Below are 20,309 nucleotides of genomic sequence, written 5' to 3'. Positions count from 1 at the left end.
GACATCATTCAACAGATAAATAAAAACAATTAGCAGTAAAAAAAAGAAATAATAATAATAATAATAAAAGATTATCGAATACACTATAAAAACAAAGTTCAGATACACAAAATAAACTTTTCAGGTACAACCTAATAATACAAGTTGAGGTTGATAATCAGAATCTTTACACCGAAAAATATTTAAAAACTTTTATTTTTCGGTGGAAGGGGAGAGAGAGAGAGATATCGTTTTTGAGATTAGTTTTTGATACTTTTAGTTGCAATACCCCCTAAGTTTCCCTCCTTGATTGATACAAACTTTTATCTCTTTAGACTTTTCCCATCCATACCCCTTCAGAAGAATGTTAATGGTTAATATAATGCTTCCTTCCAGTCCAAATCAAAAAGACTCTGAAGTTGCCGAAAGTTTAAAAACAAGGAGGGGGGGGAGAAATGGAACTGCTTTCAAAAAGTGATGGGGGGGGGAGGCTGGAGCTGTTTCCAAAAAATGGTGGGGGGAGGGGGGAGAGACTGGAGCTCTTTCCAAAAAATGATGGGGAGAGGGAGACTGAAGCTGTTTCCAAAAAAATAATGGGGGGGGGGAGATCGGATGTCATATTTAGATCCAGGAGGTCATTTTACAAAAGAATAAGCAAGAATGGTGTCAGAAGCAATATTTATGTCCCGCAGTGTAACTAATTCATTTAACATCACCTTTAAAAAAATCATAATTTTTGAGTACAATGCGGAAAACCTAAGTATTACGTCAGAGTAAAACTTTTTTGTCGATAATATTCAACTTCACTGGTTACATAAGTCAACTTGAAAATTTAAAAAAAAAAAACAAAATCCTTAATTAAAAAAAATAATATATATAAAGGAAAAAAAAAGATTTTTTTTTGAAGAAAATTGAGGCCTCGTGCCGGAGGCTTATTTTTTTTATATTTTTAATCTAAATAAATTTTTTGTCGTATTTGAGGGTCTTTAGGACACCTTTTTTATCAACTTAAAATTTTGAATTTCTCAAAAAAAAAAAAAAAAAAGTGTTTTCGATGCACTCAATGTGTAGGTATGCTGAACGAACTTCGAGAATGCAATTGTATGCTCCATCCAAATGAAGAGATTTTAATTCGAGTCATTAAAAACAAAAACACTTGCTGTTTGTGTGCGTATATTACTCCGCAAACTTGCATTTCAACAAGGGTTGCCGCTCGTTTTCGGAAGCGAGTAGTATTTAATTTGTAACATACGAACCTCTATTAAATTTATTATACTTGTACTGAAAATCCACGTTTCTCTCTTTCCAGGAGGTTCCTTGAAACTGAGCTTAGGCTTTTCCACACTCTCCCCACCTGAGGTCATTGCTCTGAAAAATCATCCATTACTGCTCAACTGCTCTGGGTACTCGGAAGAAGGTCCACTTCGGATATCCTGGAGATACCAGGTACACATTTTTTTTTACCATTTCAATTAAACCTATTTTGTTAAAAACTTTTTAAAAAAATGTAAGTTTCATGAAACTTAAATTTTGCTCAAACCTATTCTGTTAGAAATGAAATTAAAAACATTTCATAAATTATACCATTTGCTGAAATCTATTTATTCTTTTGAAAAATGCATTGTGAAGATTTCGTAAAATATTTTTTCAAATCTGTTCTGTGAAAATAAATAAATAAACAGAAATGGTCATAAAATTTAGCATTTGCTCAAATCTATACAAAACTAAATTATTGAAATTTTCGTCAAGCTTACCATTTAGTCACATGCATTTTGTTAATAAAAGAAATTGTTAAATATCTCATTGAATTTTGCATTTATTTAAACTTATTCTGTTAAAAAACTAATAAACTAATAAATAGTAACTTCATAAAACTTGTCACTTGAAGCACCTCGAAGCAAAGAGATGTGAGTTCGAAAATCAAAAATTTGCGAATAGCTAGAACAAACGGTAGAAGAAACTTCCATCTGTTTTGGGGCAAGAGATTGTACTATAGTTGCTCTGGTAGGTGCTGCTCAAGGACGGATACAAGCGATGGGGGCGATCGCCCCTCCATTGAGGTACTCTGCGCAATAAATGTTTCGGAATTGAAGAGGTAAAAACGCAAGTGTAGGCCATCTATATGTTACGGGAATGTATGACTTTAGAAACTCCCTCGCGGCGGAGACTTTCGTAATTAAAGTTTCGAAAAGACAATTTTAGAAGATCTTGGGTGATAATTTGAGAAGGAGAGGGTTTGAGGCATTCCCCTGACATTTTTCAAAATTTAAGTCTTAAAGAACCGGTTGTAGACCATTTCACTTTGGGTTAGGGGAAGGGATGATGTTCAGGTAATTTTTTGAAATTGAGATCCCCCCTTCCTCCCCCCCCCCAAAAAACACCGCAAGTTTAGACTATGTTTGATGATGTTAAGGGAAGGGGGTTCCGAAACATTCTTTGAGTTACTACGATATTGAAGTTATAAAAACGCAATGTTGGATTACCTTTGGAAACAGAAAATTAGTCCGGGAACCTCTTCTCCACCTAGGCTAAATCTCTAAATTTTTGTTCTTTCATATAAAAATTAAGTTGCAACCCCCCCCCCCTCCGAAGCATGTGTAAATCAGATGCGTAGTAAGAAGAGGTGTAGAGGCAAGGAAAAGAATCAATTGCCCTCTCCTTGGGAAATTGCTGAATCCGTCCTTGACGCTGTTATTCAGCATGATTTAGAAAAACTTTTCAAGAAAGGCTGGCTACCTACAGGTTTGAACTTAGCGTTTTACTCAAAACTTACGTCCACTTACATCCCTTTGCTTTTCATTGCCTCGTTTGCTCAAATCTTTTCTGTTAAAATAAAATAATAGAAATACAGTGAAACCCTGATTTGACGTTTCTCTAGTGACTGAGTCTAAGAAACGTAAAATGCGGGAATACATAGAAAGAGAAAATCAAGTTGAGGAAAAGGAAAGATAGTAAAATGACTCTTTCCAAAGGTATAATATATCTATATTTTATCAAAAGAACACCATTATACATACCATTTTAAGATCATTTTAACACATTTAGTTGCAAATCCTGGTGTTTAGGTTAAAAATAATTCGTAATAGTGGACTGCTTTTTAGTCATTGAGTTTAAAGTTAATGCAGCATCTTCCAGGATTGAAATACTTTGACCACACAGAAGACAGGAGTATGTGGAATGCACTTTTGTTTTCCTAATTAACTTTCAACAACGTGGATTAGTATTGAAAAGTACAAAGGAAAAATATTGTTTATTTAAGATCATTTAAAAAAAAAATTACATTCCAATTAAAACGCAAAATGTGGGAAATTCCATAAATAACAAACTTGTAATCTGAGTTAAATTAACATTTTTACTATACGGAAAAACTGGGACCTGATTGGAAAAAACGTAAAATGCGGTGAAACGTAGATTTGAGGGACGTAAAATCGGGGTTTCATTGCAAATAAATGAATAAATAATTCTTAAAACTCCGTGGCGGGTTCACATTTGAGGGCATGATATATCGCTGTACCGGTAGGAACATTGACGTAACTGCAAAATTAATTGAAAATGAGTTATTGTCGTCACTGGATTCAAACGTGGTCAACCCATATGGAGGAATACTGACAGATTTTTTTTTTTTTTTTTTTCAATTTTTAGCCACCAGGACTGTAACTCAACTATTTTTCATTGTATTAGGTTGTTGCATGTATATTTAGTTCTACTGTAAAATAGCACTTTTTGCAGTTGTGTCAGTGTTTCACCGGAACAGCGATATAAGCTTTTTTTTTTTTTTTTTTTTTTTTTTGAGTGTTGGTTAATGGCACCCGCGTTTCCTTCCATTTTAGGATATTGAAATAACAAGGGACAAGCATCTACAGATCTTTCCAAATGGCTCTCTCTTCATAGACAAATTAACTCCTCAGAAAAAAAGAGGAAACTACACTTGCGTGCTACGCAACAATGTGGGCGTCCTGGTCAGCAGACCCATTCACGTAATTTTAGCTCGTAAGTAAATTTTCTGTCTATCTCTCCCCTTTTTTCAGCTACTCGTTCCCACCTCCTCCCCAAAGATATCTCGTTTTTTTTCCATAAAGGAGGGGGGGGGGGGGATGTGCGTCACAGGACGCTCGGCAGAAGTGATAACTTTCATAGGATTAAATTATTGTCATTATTTAATCCTATGAAAGTAACAATTGGCTTAGCTATAATAAGCAATGAAATTTTTGCATTGTATGTTATCTAAAAATCTTGCAAAAACTGCATCAAGTACAGTTCCGTGACTTGTGGTGGCTTCTTCTGGCTTATTAATGATTTGTAATTGTAATTTGGATTACTAAATTTTTAGCTCGATCAGAAGCAAAATCAACATTAAAATCTCCAATAAAAATTAAAGGAATTGTATGATAATCTTCATTAACTAAAGCAAAACCTTCTTGTGTATAATTTAAAAGCTGTTTATGAATAAATTGAATAATACTTGAAATACTTTTGTTTAGAGATATATATATGTTGGCAATAATAAATTTCTTCAATTCAAAATTTAGAGCATTCAAAATTGCTCTAAATGAAAAATAATTTTATTCTTTGATCACCATTCAGACTATACTTTTAAACATAAGTTTTGATGTCGGTGCAAAAACAATAGATTAAATGACGTGTCGTTTCTAAATATTTCATTTATCAGGAAAAACACTCAAAACTTACGAAACATTTTAGATTTTACTCTGTGATAACAAATTAAATGTTTATTTATTATTTTTGTTTCCTCGGCCGTCCCCAACCCCAGCGTTGCGGAGTCTGCGGAGATGAAGTTCGTACAAATTATGTACACCTTATCACAGTTCAAAACTCTAAATGAAGCGACATATTTTTAGTATAACTACTCGCAAAAATGTTTTTGTTTTGAAAATAAATTTAAAGATTAAATGCTGTTTTGAATATATATAATGTTTACAATGTTATTGGTATAGTGTTGTATTATTAAACTCGCCTTTCGTTAGGAGATTGCGTTATGTTGCGACGATCATCCATCTTCTGTCAGTTTCATTACTTTTTCTACTATCACTTAACGCTTAAAGCTGACCCAAAGAGTAAAAAAACAAAATTTTCCCGACCACGCGCACTTCTGTCGTATGCGCGAACGAAAAGAATGCCAGACGAGAGTTTCGCTGTTACGCGCGTTATGTCACAAATCGGTTTACCCTCCCATAAGAAGTTATCACTTCAAAAAAAAAAAAAAAATCTCAACTCGCTACCAGCACAACACCAACAGATTTAAGGACCACTCACCATATTAAGCCCTGGATCACGTGCCCCGCTATCTACCAATCGAAAAGACTATAGAATGAGAAACATCAAGCTACGACAAAGTAAAATCAATAAGTAATTTTAATAGCTCAAAAAAAAAGAAGAAAAAAGTTTTATTTTTTCTTCTTTTATTAACTGCGTACTGTATGTGTTTCTTAGATATATTTTTAAGTTTTTATTATTTTTGTTTTATTTTTAGTATTTACATCGCAATTTTTGTAACTAGTCAGTTAATGGGAAGCAATTATGTACAGTTTAATAAGTTTTGAGGGACATATACATAGTTACGATTTATTTCATTTTGGTAAAATTTTCATGTTTCCAAAATTCAAGATTTGTTATTAGAATTCTAAAACTGGTTTCCCTAAAATTATGTTGCTTACAAGGTTAATTATTTAGGTCAGGAGGGAGCAAGCCTACCTTGCCCTGGGCGGCAATTTCTGGAAGCGTCAAATTTACTCGATTTCTCTGTGTGTGGAGGGGAGGGGGAGTTGCTGGGGTATCGTTAAAATTCGTTATAAAAACTTGAAGGGATATATTTACATATTCACCATTCAAGTTTATTTTAACCTCATGGAAGCCAAGCATCCTCCGCTGGAAAAGCTGCCATTATTTAACTAGAATTAAATTAATTATCTACTAGCGGTACCCGCACAGCTTTGCCCGTAGTAGACGATTAAAAGGTCATTTGGTGAGTGTGTATACATACAAATAATGGATGATAAGTTTCTCGCCAATGTGCTATGTTAATTTGCTCGTCTATGAAATGGTAATTTGCTCGTCCATGTTATGGTAATTTCCTCATCCATGTTATGGTAATTTGCTCGTCCATGTTATGGTAATTTCCTCATCCATGTTATGGTAATTTGCTCGTCCATGTTATGGTAATTTGCTCGTCCATGTTATGGTAATTAGCTCGTCCATGTTATGGTAATTTGCTTGTCCATGCTATGGTAATTTACTCGTAATTCGCTCGGTAAAATGGGTTTAAAATTGTAATAAAAAAAAGAGAAAAATCGAATTTTTGAAAAATCGCTTTGAGATGCCCACCCCTATGCTAATTTCGTGCCGAATTTCATGAAAATCGGCCGAACAAACTAGGCGCTATGCGCGTAACAGAGATCCAGACGTACAGACTTTCAGCTTTATTATTAGTAAAGAGTGAAGAAGAAGCTTAAATATTCCGCATTTACTACAAAACTATTGAATTTCTTCATCGCGACGGAAATCGTGTATTACATAATGTCATTATGCATTACATAATTTCATTATGTAATACATAATAATTAAAAAAGGAAGTTTAAGGATTCGGTAATTAAATGTTAGATTAACGAATTAGTCTAGTGACAGAGAAGACAAGTCTGAGATTTTTGTACACGCTCCTGGTCGAAGAAAAAATACTCAATTATGTGGATTTAAATGAAGCCACTATGTCTCTAAGGGTTCAAATGCATAATAAATACAGGCGTAAAGTTTTCTTTTTTTTTTTTTTTTTCTAAACGACGAATTTTTTTTTTTTTTTTTGGGTATAATCCCCAATCTAATTGCATTTACTCCTTCACGTTTTACGAAGCAATAAATATTGAAAAAGGTAAGTTTTTCTCAAAATGGCTCTGGCTACTGAAAGTCCCGTTTTCAGCTCAGTAATTTCTCTAGAATTGTCCTATAGCGAAACTGTATTTTCTGCTATTTACGTTTCCGCTTCCAGCACTTGTCTTGATAACTAGTCCATATTAGTCATCAGAAAAACATTCGTTCAGTAAACTCCCGATCGTCCGCGAGTCAATCAGCCAGCAGTCAGGAACATGTATTTTCGCAGCAAAAAGCAAATACCACTGGCTGTTTTTTGTCGAAAAATTGTAAATTTAAACTCAATATTGTTTTTATTTTATTAAAGTATTTATTCAGGGTGGCGACAGATCAGGGAAATCAGGGAGATCAGGGAAAAGTCAGGGAACTTTATTAATCAGGGAAATATCAGGGAATTTTGAAAAAATAACAAAAAATCAGGGAAAATTGATTTTATGAAGGAAAAAAAAATGTTTTTTTTTTTTTGCTTTACAAAATTAAATACTCTAATTCCCTACGCATTTTCCGCCAATTATCTGTTCGAAAAAAGTAAAATTAATGAGGTGCGATTATACACTGCCCCATATTTGTGCATCTTTTTTCCTCAACGTCAAAGTATTGAATCTTACTTATTAACCACAGGATGAACTTATTAAGATTGCTTCTGTGTCTGTTAGGTTGTTTATTTTACCTAGCTTGAAATTTCCTTTTACGCTTTCAATGCTACGTAAAATAAACAACCATACAGGCAAAGAGGAAGGCTTCATTAATGCCTTAGCTCCGTTGCCTTTATCCCACTGTCTCGAAGTAATTAGCGTACTGTAATCACGATTTCAAGAAGAAATCTTTGGTTTTTAAATTAATTCTATAAAAGCTTAAAAGTTATTACTTCTTTGGGTTTTTAATTGCTGAAATAGCACTTTCAATTAAAAGAACTTTGTTTTTTGCCGTTATACTATTTGTTGTCACCGCATATTATAAAGGTTTTCTTTTCTTCAGACTTAAGTAATTTTTTAATTTTATAACCAAGTTGTATTCTTTTATATATTTTGATATTAACTAATTGCTTTTTTTTTCTTGCATTCAAAGTTGTTTGTTGCAAAAGCAATCTAAGATTTTTTTTCGTTACATACTGAAATCATTTGAAATAGAGTTAACTTGTGAACTTAAGTAAATATTTTTATTTTTTTATTGTTAAAATGCTGTATTCATTCATTAAAACCTATATTTTAGATTAGAGAAAAGCTCCTTATGAATGGATGTCAAATGGTTTCATCTGTTTTGCATAAATATGTCAATTAGTTAGATAAGAATAACTACATTACTTCTATTCTTTCACTATTGTTATTCTTGCAACAATTATTATACTGTTTGAAAACTTAGTTCAAAATAATTTCAATTACTTTTTAGTTCTATCATAAATACACATATGTTTTTAAGAGTAATTTTAATAGTTTCTTAAATTTCTTATGCTAAGTGGTTTCTGGAAGTAAAGTTTTTTTTTTTTTTTTCTATAATCTTTCCATGTATAAAAATTTAATATACTGTTTTGTTGGTTTTTCCTTCCTTCCAAAAAAATTGTCTTGTTTTTTGTTTTTTTTTAAAAACCATTTTATTAAAAAAGTAGCATCTTCTTAAAATATATCTTTAGTTCAACAACTTTACACAACTTAAAACGTTTAAAATACTGCATTTAATACAAACATACAATGGGTTTCAAGTAGAGCAAAGAAAGAAAACCATTATCATTGGTAACGTAAATCAGGGAAATTTGGTGAACTAAATCAGGGAAAAGTCAGGGAACTTTTTTTCACAGTTCCTATCGCCACCCTGTTATTTTTTGTGCCTTCTTCATCGTATGTACACTTGTTCTATATTGATGATAAGTTCTGTTGTGCAAAAATACAAAACAATTTTACTGTACTGTATAATTTTCACTGTTTGTGGAAAGTATTTTGCATCAATTCAGCCAAGTTTTTGAGGAAGGACAGTTTTTACCTTATTTACCCCTCATTTTAGCCTTTTTGCGGTTTATCCGCTATTTTTATTATCCGCCGCACTTGTGCCACCCAATTGCGTGGATAATCGGGAGTCGATTGTATCCTTAACGATAGGATCACCGAAAAATTGTCAATCATTCTCAAAGAAAAAAAAAAGTCTTACTATAATTGCATGGTTTTTCTCTGTCGGGGGCAGTCTAGTGAAGTAGTTTATGCTAGCGATTCTCTACCTGTAGTCAGGCGGACCGGTAGCGGTCCACAGAAAAATTTGTCCGGTCCTCATGGATCTTTGCCACGTTTACACGTTTAAAAAAAATAATAATAGTAATAATAATAATAGTAATAACAATTTACATAATAATAATGTCCTATGTATTTTACGGGAATTTTGCGATGCATTTTCATTCTATGGTTTTCCTCGAATGTTTAGTTATTAATGTATAGTTGTTGAAATAATCAAAATAAATTCATTTTTAAATACTTATGGTGTCAGTTCATATTAAGAAATGTTTTTTATTTGTTTGTTTATTCCTGTAAAAAAAGCCAAGGGACCTACTAGTTTTTGACTGTTCACAATTCGGAAATTGTTAATTTTTTTTTTCAGGTGTGTGTGTGTGTGTGGGGGGGGATAGCTCACTGGTCTGCGAATTTTTTCAAAATGCCGGTTCGTGGATGTAAAAAGGTTAAGATGGGGGGGGGGGGCTCCCCCCCTTCCCATGGGAAAACTTTGATATGACGAACCTACCCCCCGATAGGTAAAGTTTGGTTGTGCCACTAAGAAAAAGAAACCAACTCTTATTCTCAAGAAGATAATTAGGCTGTGGTTGAGAAACATTTTGACTTCATTTTAAAGAGCATGAAAACAAACTTGTATGCAGTTTTTATAAGTGATACAGATACCAATGAATTTTACCATTCAATAAAAATAAATAACGAAATGTTACAAGGGAAAAAAAGACTTCTCATCACCCATCATCTCCCTTGGGAACACACGTGAATTCAGAAATGGGAGGAATAAAGCTATTCCATCTTTCAGTTGTTTTCCCATGTACCACGATATCTCAGGCATCGATATTTCTCCCCTTTATTTTGCCACACATATCGACATGAAAGGTGAGCGACCGCCACGGAACGCCAAACTCCGCATTCCAAGTTTTAACTCAAGGCTACCTAGTTGTTTCGGCTTTATTCCTCGCTTGCAGATATCAAAACGTTATTTCCTATTCTTTTGCTGTTGTTCCCTTCTTCCCCCTTTTGCCTCATCGTTACAGCTTTTCGAATAGCTGTCAAACGTTTACCACGTGTCAGGTGTTGCAATGATTTTTATTATTATTTTTCTCTCTCTCTCTCTTCTTTTTGGTCGAAAATTGCTGATTGTTTTGTGTAATGACGTTAGTGTGAAATTCCATTTCGGGGTGAAGAGTGGATTTTTTTTTTTTTTTTCACGCTTTCAGCCCCGCGAAACATCCGCCAGAATTTGGAGCATTGAGGAAAATGGCAACTTCGTCCGCTTGAATTCTGGAGTTTTTTTTCAACAAACAAACTTCGCTGATTTTTCTCTGTCGTAGCCAGATAGAATACTATATTAGAATTGGCATTACGTGTTAAAATGTAGGATTCTGCAGGAGCAAACTTTCCCCTCGCTGCCCACCCCCCTGGCAGGTTTGTTCTTGTTTTTCCCAGTCATATGGACACTTAATCAGGACCCCCGACTTATTTTTTTAGAAGGGGGGGGGGGGCGAAAATTTTCAACTTGCCGAATGAAACTCCAAATTTTGCCTAAAATAACTATATATTTTGCAAATGATGATAGCTTTGCCGAACCGTCGAAATTTTTATGGACCTTAGTATGCATTACGTTGTACAATTGGATCCATAACACATTTAATATGATTTGTAAGGAATCATTATAATCTTTATAACTCCATTAAATTCTTAGTTTCAGCTTTGCAAGGAGTTTTGCTTTATAATAAATCACATTGGATTATTTATCCACTTTGCGTATGAAATTAACATTTCAAGGCTTTTAGAAATCAATTTAGTGGACCACATTTTGAGAAACTTTGCTTTATAGGTGAACGAAGTAGTCACATTTGTTTTGCCATCTGTCCTGATATATTTTTTCAGGATCTGTTTGTTGCAAACTTTCGGAACCTTTCCATTTACTGTATTCACATCTAAACAAATCGTTTGATCTGTACTCTGATCGCTTTCCTCAACTACAAATAAATATTATTTAATTGCGCTAAATTTAACCCCTGTAAACCTCTTACATTTTGACACGTTTTTGCCAATTGATCCAGAAACACCTGTTGGTCTATCTAAGTGCTTAATAATAATAATAAAAAGAAGTTGCAAATAGTAGTCCATTGAGAAAAGATAAAATGGAGGGAGTGAATACTTTCATTCGTGAAGGAAAAACCCCTTGTCGCGTGATAAATCTTTAAAAAAAAAAAAAAAAAAAAAAGAGCATTGGAAGAAATCAGGTTTCCTTCTCTAGTTTCACGCAAAACGTGTCAACCATTCGTCGTTGTTGAGTCACGTGACTTGAGTTCTTTGCCCAAGTTTTTGCTTAGCCAATGATTGGACTAGCTCCCTCCATTTACTAATTCCGGCTCTGAAGGTTCAGTCCCGAGCAGTTTGTTGATAAACAAGATAAATTGTTCATCGCTTTATTCTTCAAGTGATCTTGTAATCCTTCCCGTTTGACGGTATTGATAGCTACACACGCGATGGCAATTTCCATATTAATGCTTTGACTAGTCAAATGCCTTACAATAATTGATTTGAAGTGCTCAGGCGAAAGACGTTTTTCGTTCTCAAGACTGCCAGTTACAGAAGGACATACTGCAAGTCGCATCCCACAGTCAAATGAAAAGTGTTTTAAGTTAAATGCTCAGAATAAACAATCATGCTAATGTTACGCTCCACTTTCGTTTCGTTACAATCTCGGCGACTCTTGATGGAGGTGGAACGAATTGTCTCACTGGATTTCAAATTTTGAGGATGATATATCTGCTTGAATAGGCATCTTTTCCACGCTTTTACGATTTGATTTAAAAGAAAAAAAAAATTCTTTTTTTTTTTGTGCCACCCTACTTGCACAGTTGTTTCAAAACACGGTTGCTCTGGTAGTACGTCTTCCGCATGTTTCCTAGTTTTCACTCACTAATAATTTCAAAAATCAACAAAGCTATGGTCGCGCAGTTTATTTCCATTTACTGCAACCCGTAGTTTAACCTATTTATTTTTGAAACTTTTACTGTCTTAGAAATCCTATTCTAAAAATATTTTTGAGTAATTTCATTCCTCGTTTTAGAATATTTATTCCAAAAAATTTTTTGAGGACTATCCCAAGGATCAAACATTTTCTTTTACGTTAACAATCGTTTCCAACAAAAGAAGCCGGTTTTTTTAAATTGACAAATCTTTTTCTTAACAATTGAGTTTTATTTCCCCCCACCGAGTATTGACATCTGTTTTCGTTCATTAACCCAAGGATTTCTTCTTATCTCATTTCGAGCCTTCTAGAACTTTTCGTTGGGAGTTTTGCCATCATGAGAATCCTTGCACGCCCTGTTTTACGCACGGAAAACTCTTCTGGTATCTGGTATCATCATGCACAAACAAATTTATGACACTTATAAAGAAAAACCTCGTTATACGCGCTCACCCGCTTATAAGACCACCCAGCGTTTAATGTTACGTTTGAGAAAACCCGGCTGACTTAATGCGGAATTTCGTATGAATTGTTACCGCATATATGATCATTCCATACTGCTAAGGTTTAATATATCTTTCCAAGCACGATCTTGGAGCCGAGTTTTATGTTATAATGTCATTTTGCAGATTTTGATGTTTTGGGGTCAAGAAATATGAGTCTGTAATTGAAATAAATATATGTATATTATTTAGTTCCTTTCCTCATTTTGGGGTAGGGTGATGGGGACTCCTAGTTCCCTTCTTTAGAGTGAAGCTCAGATGAAGCAACGTCAATCATTTTAATGGCATGGGTTTTAAGTCGAGGCTCTGCAATATCCAAATCCAATAGGACATTCAAAAAGCTGTTTCCTGACAGACAGAAAATATCCAACCTGTAGAATATTGGTGGAAATATTGGTTTTTTACTCAAAAGTAGAAAGTCGCCCGGCAAGGCATGACGGGTGAAAATTGCTTCTACATTTGAACGAAGCCATTGCCTGTTTGGTGATGTTTTGATAGTTGAAATTTTAATCCTAACTTCAGTGGATGAACCCTAAACTCTAATAGGTAGCGTTCATTGTTGACCATTTTTTCGCTTCTTCATTCGCCTGAAATGACAGTGTCTTACCAGTAAAACAGTTAAGTTACCGGATCGAGTTCAGCCTTGTCACAATAAAGCATTTCCCTGCATGTTAAACATTAGCAAACATATTATCAAATTATCATGCCGTAGCGCGAATTTCTTTGTTGAAACACGCGGGTTACTTGATCATAGGCTATTATTTATATGAGGATGTCGAACGATGTTACTTGCGTGCATAAAAAATATGTATTGTTTCAAATTTCTGTAAAAATGACTTGTTCAAGCAAATTCTTTAAACAGGAGCTCTAGGAGATCTATCAAATTCGGACTAATATGACACTAAGAATTTTCTCCCAGCGCACCTTTTCAGTTTGATTAGATCTTTCCAGGATAACTAACAAATAGGTTCCAGGAGCGCCCCGAAGGCAGAAAATCTCTATTTGCGGAATGGAACTGCAAATTGCGCCGAATGATGATAATTTTGCCGCATCGTGAGACAAAATGTGCCAAATAAGGAAATTTTGGGTAAGTCGCAGTGGCCTCCCATCGGAAAGTCACCGGGAGGGTGTCCCTGATCGCTTCTTCTATGAAAGATTGCAGAATCTGGCAGATTTGATATTCTGAATCGTGACCAAAGAAACAAATTGAAATAAACTGGAACCCGAAGTAATGTCTATTTATGGACCAATGAAGAAAATGAAATGAAAAGCATTCGATACGTGCGACAAAGAGGCTGCATTTGATAAATTGTTTAAGATTTCCGAAGATAGGCGACTTCGTGCTCATTTTATAGCGTATGAGATATCATAAGCGTATGAGATATCATTTACAGGGTTCAGTCATAAATCAGGCAGAAAATGTTATGGATCTGGGTATCTTAATAAATCAGGAATTCAAGTTAAGTCAACAGTGCAGTATTGCTAGTAACAAAGCCAACAAAATGCTTGGGTTTATCAATAGATCTATTTCAAACAAATCTAAGAAAGTTCTTCTGCCTTTATATAGGAGTTTAGTAAGACCTCATTTAGAGTACGCTGTTCAGTTTTGGTCGCCTTATCTAAAGAAAGATATTTTTGTATTGGAAAGGGTTCAAAGAAGGGTAACTAAATTAGTAAGGGGACTCTCAGATTTAGATTATGATACCAGACTTAATAGGCTTAACATGTATAGCCTGGAGCAAAGGAGAGTCAGAGGGGACATGATTCAGTTATTTAAATTTATCAAAATGAAAGATGTAAATGGATTAAATTTTTGCGGGGAAAGCAGGACAAGGGGTCATTGTTTTAAGCTATTTAAATCTCAGGCTAACTTGGAAATCAGGAAAAACTACTACTTTAGCAGGGTCGTGGGCACTTGGAATAGCTTACCGGAAGAGACGGTAATGAGCAAGGGGGTGGATAGCTTTAAGAGGGCCATTGATCTTCATTGGGGACTAATTAATTGACTAGGACCAGCCTAGCTGGGCCCGGAGCCTGTTGCTGGTCGTCACATTTGTATTTGTATTGTATTTGTATTTTCTTATTGTTGGGGAGTCCGGGCCTCAAATATCAACAAACCTAAAAGATGGAATCTAAAAATACGGATCTCTGTAATAACCAGGTCATTATTTTCTTCTGATAACTATCTTCATATTCCATCTGATAAAAGCTCATTTATTGATGTAGAGAAATATAAACATCCTTCCATACCTGAATAATTACAATCCTCAATGGATTCTCGGACAGAGAAAGAGTTTATTATTGATGAAACGGAAATTGTGCAATCCCTAGAAAAAACACCAACCAAGAAAGCTTTTGTAAAGAAATAGCAAATATTCGACACCATTAATGAAAATGACGAATGGACGCATTGAGGAAAGAAGAGACAAATATCTTGAAAATTTATTGGGAGTACAGGGGTGCCGAGCAAGGGCGCATCCCTCTAAATATCGCGAGGACTCCCCCCCCCCGAAAGGGAAAGACCCCCAAAACAAAAAATACTCCTCAAAACGACCCCCTAAAAACTTCAATGACGCAGACTGCGCCATGATTCCCCCCTCCCCCATAGATGGGCACCGCTGTCGAAAACACAATCATAAGAAACGATTGATTCTGACAGAAGCTATATTATATTGTTTCATATGATGCCAATGTAACGTATGTACCGGTGGCGCAACCAGAGAGTGGTGGGAGGGGGACAACCCAGATCACCAAAAATACATTCAAAATGCATAAGTGCATTATGTTTTAAAAATGAGTGGAGGGGAGGTAATTACCCCCCCCCCCTCTTGATCGTTCAAATGACGAGCCCGGTAGGAGGCATATTTAGACGGGCACAGTAGGAGGTGGCCCGGTGCCCACCCCAGAATGCTGAGTTGAATGTTTCTCAAAAATATTCTTGCTGAAGAGAAGGAGAGAACAAATCTTGGGAAAATACGTTATTAGAACAGGACAAAAATGTTGAGAAAAAAATCTTCATTCTTCTTAGAAGAAATACTTAAATTATGAAAGTCCAATATACAGTCGACTCCCGCTACAACGCGATCCTACTTACGCGAAATGGCTATAACGCGATTTTTTCACCAGTAAAGAATTTTTTGACCTCACGCGAATTCCTCGCCCGCAACACGAAAATTTTCGAAAGGAATCGCGGTGTGTAAGTATCGGCTTTTTTATTGGCTACTAGAAACTTTTTTTCGTGAATGGACCTTCATCCCTTTAGCATCACTAAGTGCGGAAGTTACTAGTACCGTACTAGTCTAAACATCGCTTATACAAATAACTACTCCTCATTTTCCTTTTATTTCTTTCATTCTAAATGTGAAAGTTGATGAAATATAATGACACCTAAGAGCGCTGATTTATCTAAAGTTTGTAGAGATAGAAAGTTTCTGACAATTAAAGAAAAGCTAAAGATTGTGTGCTTGAACAACTATAAAATGCGTTGAAAGTACCCCGATAATTAGGTATGAGTGAATCTTCTATATCTACAATTGAAAGTCAGGAAAAGGAAATCCGTAAAAGTTCACCGAGTAGTATCTAAGCAAAATACATAAATTATGAAAATGGAAACTGCTCTTGTATTGTGAATTTAAGAAACCAGGAAGAGGGGCGTTGCCATAGATGAAAACGTTATACAGGGGTGATTGTGTTCCGGTATTTTACCGGATTTCCGGTATTTACATCTTGATTTCCGGTATCTTCATCTTCGAAAATACCGGAACCATCCTATATTTTCAGAAAAACCCGCTTTTGTAAAATTTGGGTCGATGTTTAATGAAACGCCGAAAGTCCAAATTATCCTAATATCGTTTCTCTGTTGCATATCTTAATATGCAGATGATGTAACTAGGGTTGCCCATTCCCCCCGACTGCGATGGCACCCCTCAATTTTACCAAGCCCCCCTTTTCCTCAAGAATTGCCACCCACTAATAAAAGGACTTAAATTCTTCTAAATTAAGTTCTCCAAAAGTTTCTGTGGTATAATCTGCTTCATGACGATCCCTCCCCCTCCCCTCCCCACACAAACACATGAAAATCCTTGCTATAACTATATTATTAGATTAAATTGCTGAAATATTTATTCACCAAGATGGCCTATGGCTTTTCTCTGTTGTAGATGCTTATGTAATAGGTTTTACAGTCCCCCTCCCCCATTAAATGTTGAATTTAACGACTTATATATATAGAAAATATCGATATTTGGAGAGCGATATATCGTGGCATTAAAATCCGGATATCGCCTACCCCTATTGCGCAGTGATCATAATACATTCTGCCACTTTTGCCCCAAACTTATTTAATTCTGAAATATTTATGCACTTTTAGAAAATGAATGTAATAAATGGTTAAGGATTCAGATACAATGGAGGAAAATAAAACATTCTTTGAAAAAATTTTAGAAATGAGAAAAATTAAAAGAATTTAATTCTCTCCATGCACATGGACATATTAAGTCCAATTAAAACTTCGAGTTTTAGCCCCAACAAATAATTATGTATATAAATAATGTGTGCATACACGTAATGTGTATATGTATGCCCATCAAAACACTTTTTCTTCTTGGAAAAAAAGTTCAGGTATTTTTTCATGGAGTCACAATCACCCCTGGTTATAAAAGAACTAGTGAAGCAACTGTATTCTGTATTTAACAATATATAAGAATAACGGTTTGATCACGCAGCATAAATCATCATCATCTTCACTTTTTTAAGTTACAAATATCATTATTGGATCTACTGTACAGTACAACTATAGTGCAATCGTTTTTCTTACTACATACTGCACGTACCGTACTGGTTTATTTTTTGTCTTTCTTTGCCATGATCATTAATTTTTTGCATCGTAGCAATATTTTATGCTGAATAAAACGGTTTAAAAAAAAAATAGTTTCTTTATGTAAGAAACAGTAATGTATAGTTAAGAAATGGTTTTAAACAGTTTGAGGTGGTGTTTACAAGTGACTAAAATAATGGCGTATGTTTATAAAAGTTTTTATAGAAACCCTTTTCCACAACGCGAAATTTCTACTTACGCGAGGGGTCTTAACGCATCCCTCGCGTAAGTCGGAACTCGACTGTATTAGATTATTGGTCATTAGTTGGGTACCTTTTTTTTGGATGCAATGGAGTACTTTTAAAGACTTGAATCGGTTTTTACAACTCCATGTTGATTTCGAGTCGTTTTACGTATCATATAAATCATACAAACGAAATATGTTCAACATTGCCGATATTTCTATCGACGTATCAGCAATAGGCAATCTCTAAAACTTTTTCTTGTATCGGTTGCATTAATATAAGGGATGCCAATGTCTAGTCTAGTAGATGTTAAGTAAAAATGTTCTAGTAGTGTAAAACTCGGTTACATTGTATTTTGTCGTCGCGGTGCCACCGCAAGCGTTCGGAAACACTTGCGGTGGAACCGGTGACGTCACCTAACGTCTATATAAACATGGCTTGCAATACCGTTTCTCAGGCTTCAACTTCTAGAAATTTTCGCTGGTCCCCTAAAGCTTTTTCCTGGGTGGTCATTTATTTGACTCAAGAAGTTTGAAATAAAAGTTTCTAACACTATTAAAATTTGTAATTATTAATTAAGTGACATAAATCTTGCATATAATAACAAGGAAATATGTTACAAATTTTCAGGTATGGTTTCAGTTTAAGGAATATAGATGGACAATGGGGATGAAAAATAATGGAGGGGGGGGGCATGACCCTCTTGTATCCGCCGCTGCTTGTAACTTTGTTTTATGTTTCGTGAATCAGTATTCAGGTGCGCTAATAAACATGTTCAAAAAGGATACAAATAAAATATTAGATAATATATTTTTAGAGTTCTACTATTGACTTCCGTTTGTCTGGTTTGATAGGAAGTTATTCTAGGCAGCTTCGAAAACAATACATATTCACTAACCAATTATTCTACCTTTTGAAATATTTCATGAAAGGGAGAATCTGCTTATTGTGTCAATGAAAAATATTTAAAATCTGATTTTGTCAAAAGCAGCTAACATCTTTAATTCTTTTCAGGCATGTCCAAAAGTTTTACTGTTGAACCTCAACCACTAACAGTTTATGAAGGTGGACAGGCTCGATTCAGTTGCCAAATTAGTGCTGTGCCAGCAGCAACCATCTCTTGGTACAGAGATGATATTGAACTACCTCAAAATGACAGCAGGTAATTATTTTTCTTTTCTTTTTATTTTCTTCTATATCTCTACATAGTATATAATGAAGTTCCCAAAAAGCGTCTGTGTGTTTGAACTCGCAAAACTCGAGAACTACCCGTCCGATTTCGGTGAAATTTTCACAGTTTGTTCCTTTAAATTCTGAAAAGGTTTGCCAGTTCGAAAAAAAATTCGATGAATAGTTCTTTTTTTTATTCCAATTTAGGCCCAATTTTCTCATAAATTCCCGATGATGGGGGTGAAAAATTACTTGCATATATTAATATTATATATCGTTGGAAAGAGTAGAATTTTCCGCATTCCATGCAATTTGTTTCATTGATCTAACTTAATTACGACGGGAGTTATTTGCGTTTTTATTTCCAATTTGTTTAGGCTTAGCTGAAATTTAGGCACTACTTTCTTCATTAAATCTATCAATAAAAAATGAAGGGATTGTCCCACAGTTTTCTTTTTAACACCACTGGAAAGAACTGCTTTTTTTACTCCAGATCTAACTTGACCTATGGTCGAAAGTTAAGGGCAATGAACAAACAAGAAGCAATAAATATATTGTTTTAAAGCATTCACACAAGGAAGCAATACTATTAAAAGATATTTTTACACCCTTAGAAGTTAGAAGTAAAGCAATTGATTTCAAGTTCTCGTGATTGTGACAAGAACAACATAAATCAAATAGAAATGAATACCTTTGTGCTAAAATGCAAAAGATAATTAAACAACAAATGAAATGCAGAAAAGTACAGACACATATTTCAGGATCAGAGGAACCAACCCCTTTTTCAATACAAAAGGATTGAACTTGTGGATATCAAATAAAAGATTATCAGATGGGAATTTTTAAAAGATAAAGGGAGTTAGGAAAGAACTGAGCAAAAATTCTAATGGCTGAATTAAAAATTCCAATGACGGAGGAAAATAGTCAGAGAATTAAATAGCAAATTGTAATTACTAAATGAGAGTACATTAGGACTAAGTCAAACTGGAGAGAAAAATTTAATTCTGAAAATCAAACAAGGTAGGCAGTTAATTGTATAGAAGGCTATCCTGGTGCCATCGGTGTAAAATATTTCTCTTCAACTTACACACATTTTAATTCAAATTGTAAACGCTTGTTTAGGGGAACCCCTTTCTCAAAGCAAAAAAAAAAACTATTTTTTTTATTTTACACGTAACTGGTCCCTGCTGCCAGTAACATAGTTAATGCTTTTTAGAAAACTCTAATATGGTGCTGCATTAGGTGCTTTAGTTTTTTGCTGACCCTGTGTGATCCCTCGATATGGCCCTCTACATGGTCTTTCATATGCCACCATTGAGGCACGGATCTCAATGCCACAGAGAACTTTGATGCTCAGTTTCTCACCAGGTGGAGGCACCATTTACTCTCTTCGATAGAAAGTTTCATTAGGGATATACACACACAAAAGTTGGAGCAAATCTATCCCAGCAGCATTGCAATACCGTGATTATGATCTACATAGCCTTCCCAATGCTGCCAGGTCAGGTTTGCCCC

General features: G+C 34.8%; 1 protein-coding gene across 1 annotated transcript in view; it reads left to right on the top strand.

The window, feature by feature from the left end:
* Positions 1-20,309, top strand: part of LOC129230392 (protogenin B-like) — a 215,315-nt gene that overhangs the window by 128,342 nt on the left and 66,664 nt on the right. Inside the window, exons 2-4 of the mRNA XM_054864791.1 lie at positions 1,289-1,425; positions 3,810-3,969; positions 18,639-18,786. Of these exons, the coding sequence (XP_054720766.1) occupies positions 1,289-1,425; positions 3,810-3,969; positions 18,639-18,786 (445 nt within the window). The remainder of the gene's footprint in view (positions 1-1,288; positions 1,426-3,809; positions 3,970-18,638; positions 18,787-20,309) is intronic.

This window comes from Uloborus diversus, chromosome 9 (genome assembly GCF_026930045.1).
Source record: "Uloborus diversus isolate 005 chromosome 9, Udiv.v.3.1, whole genome shotgun sequence".
Lineage (NCBI taxonomy): Eukaryota > Metazoa > Arthropoda > Arachnida > Araneae > Uloboridae > Uloborus > Uloborus diversus.
This window is presented reverse-complemented; position numbering and strand designations above follow the sequence as displayed.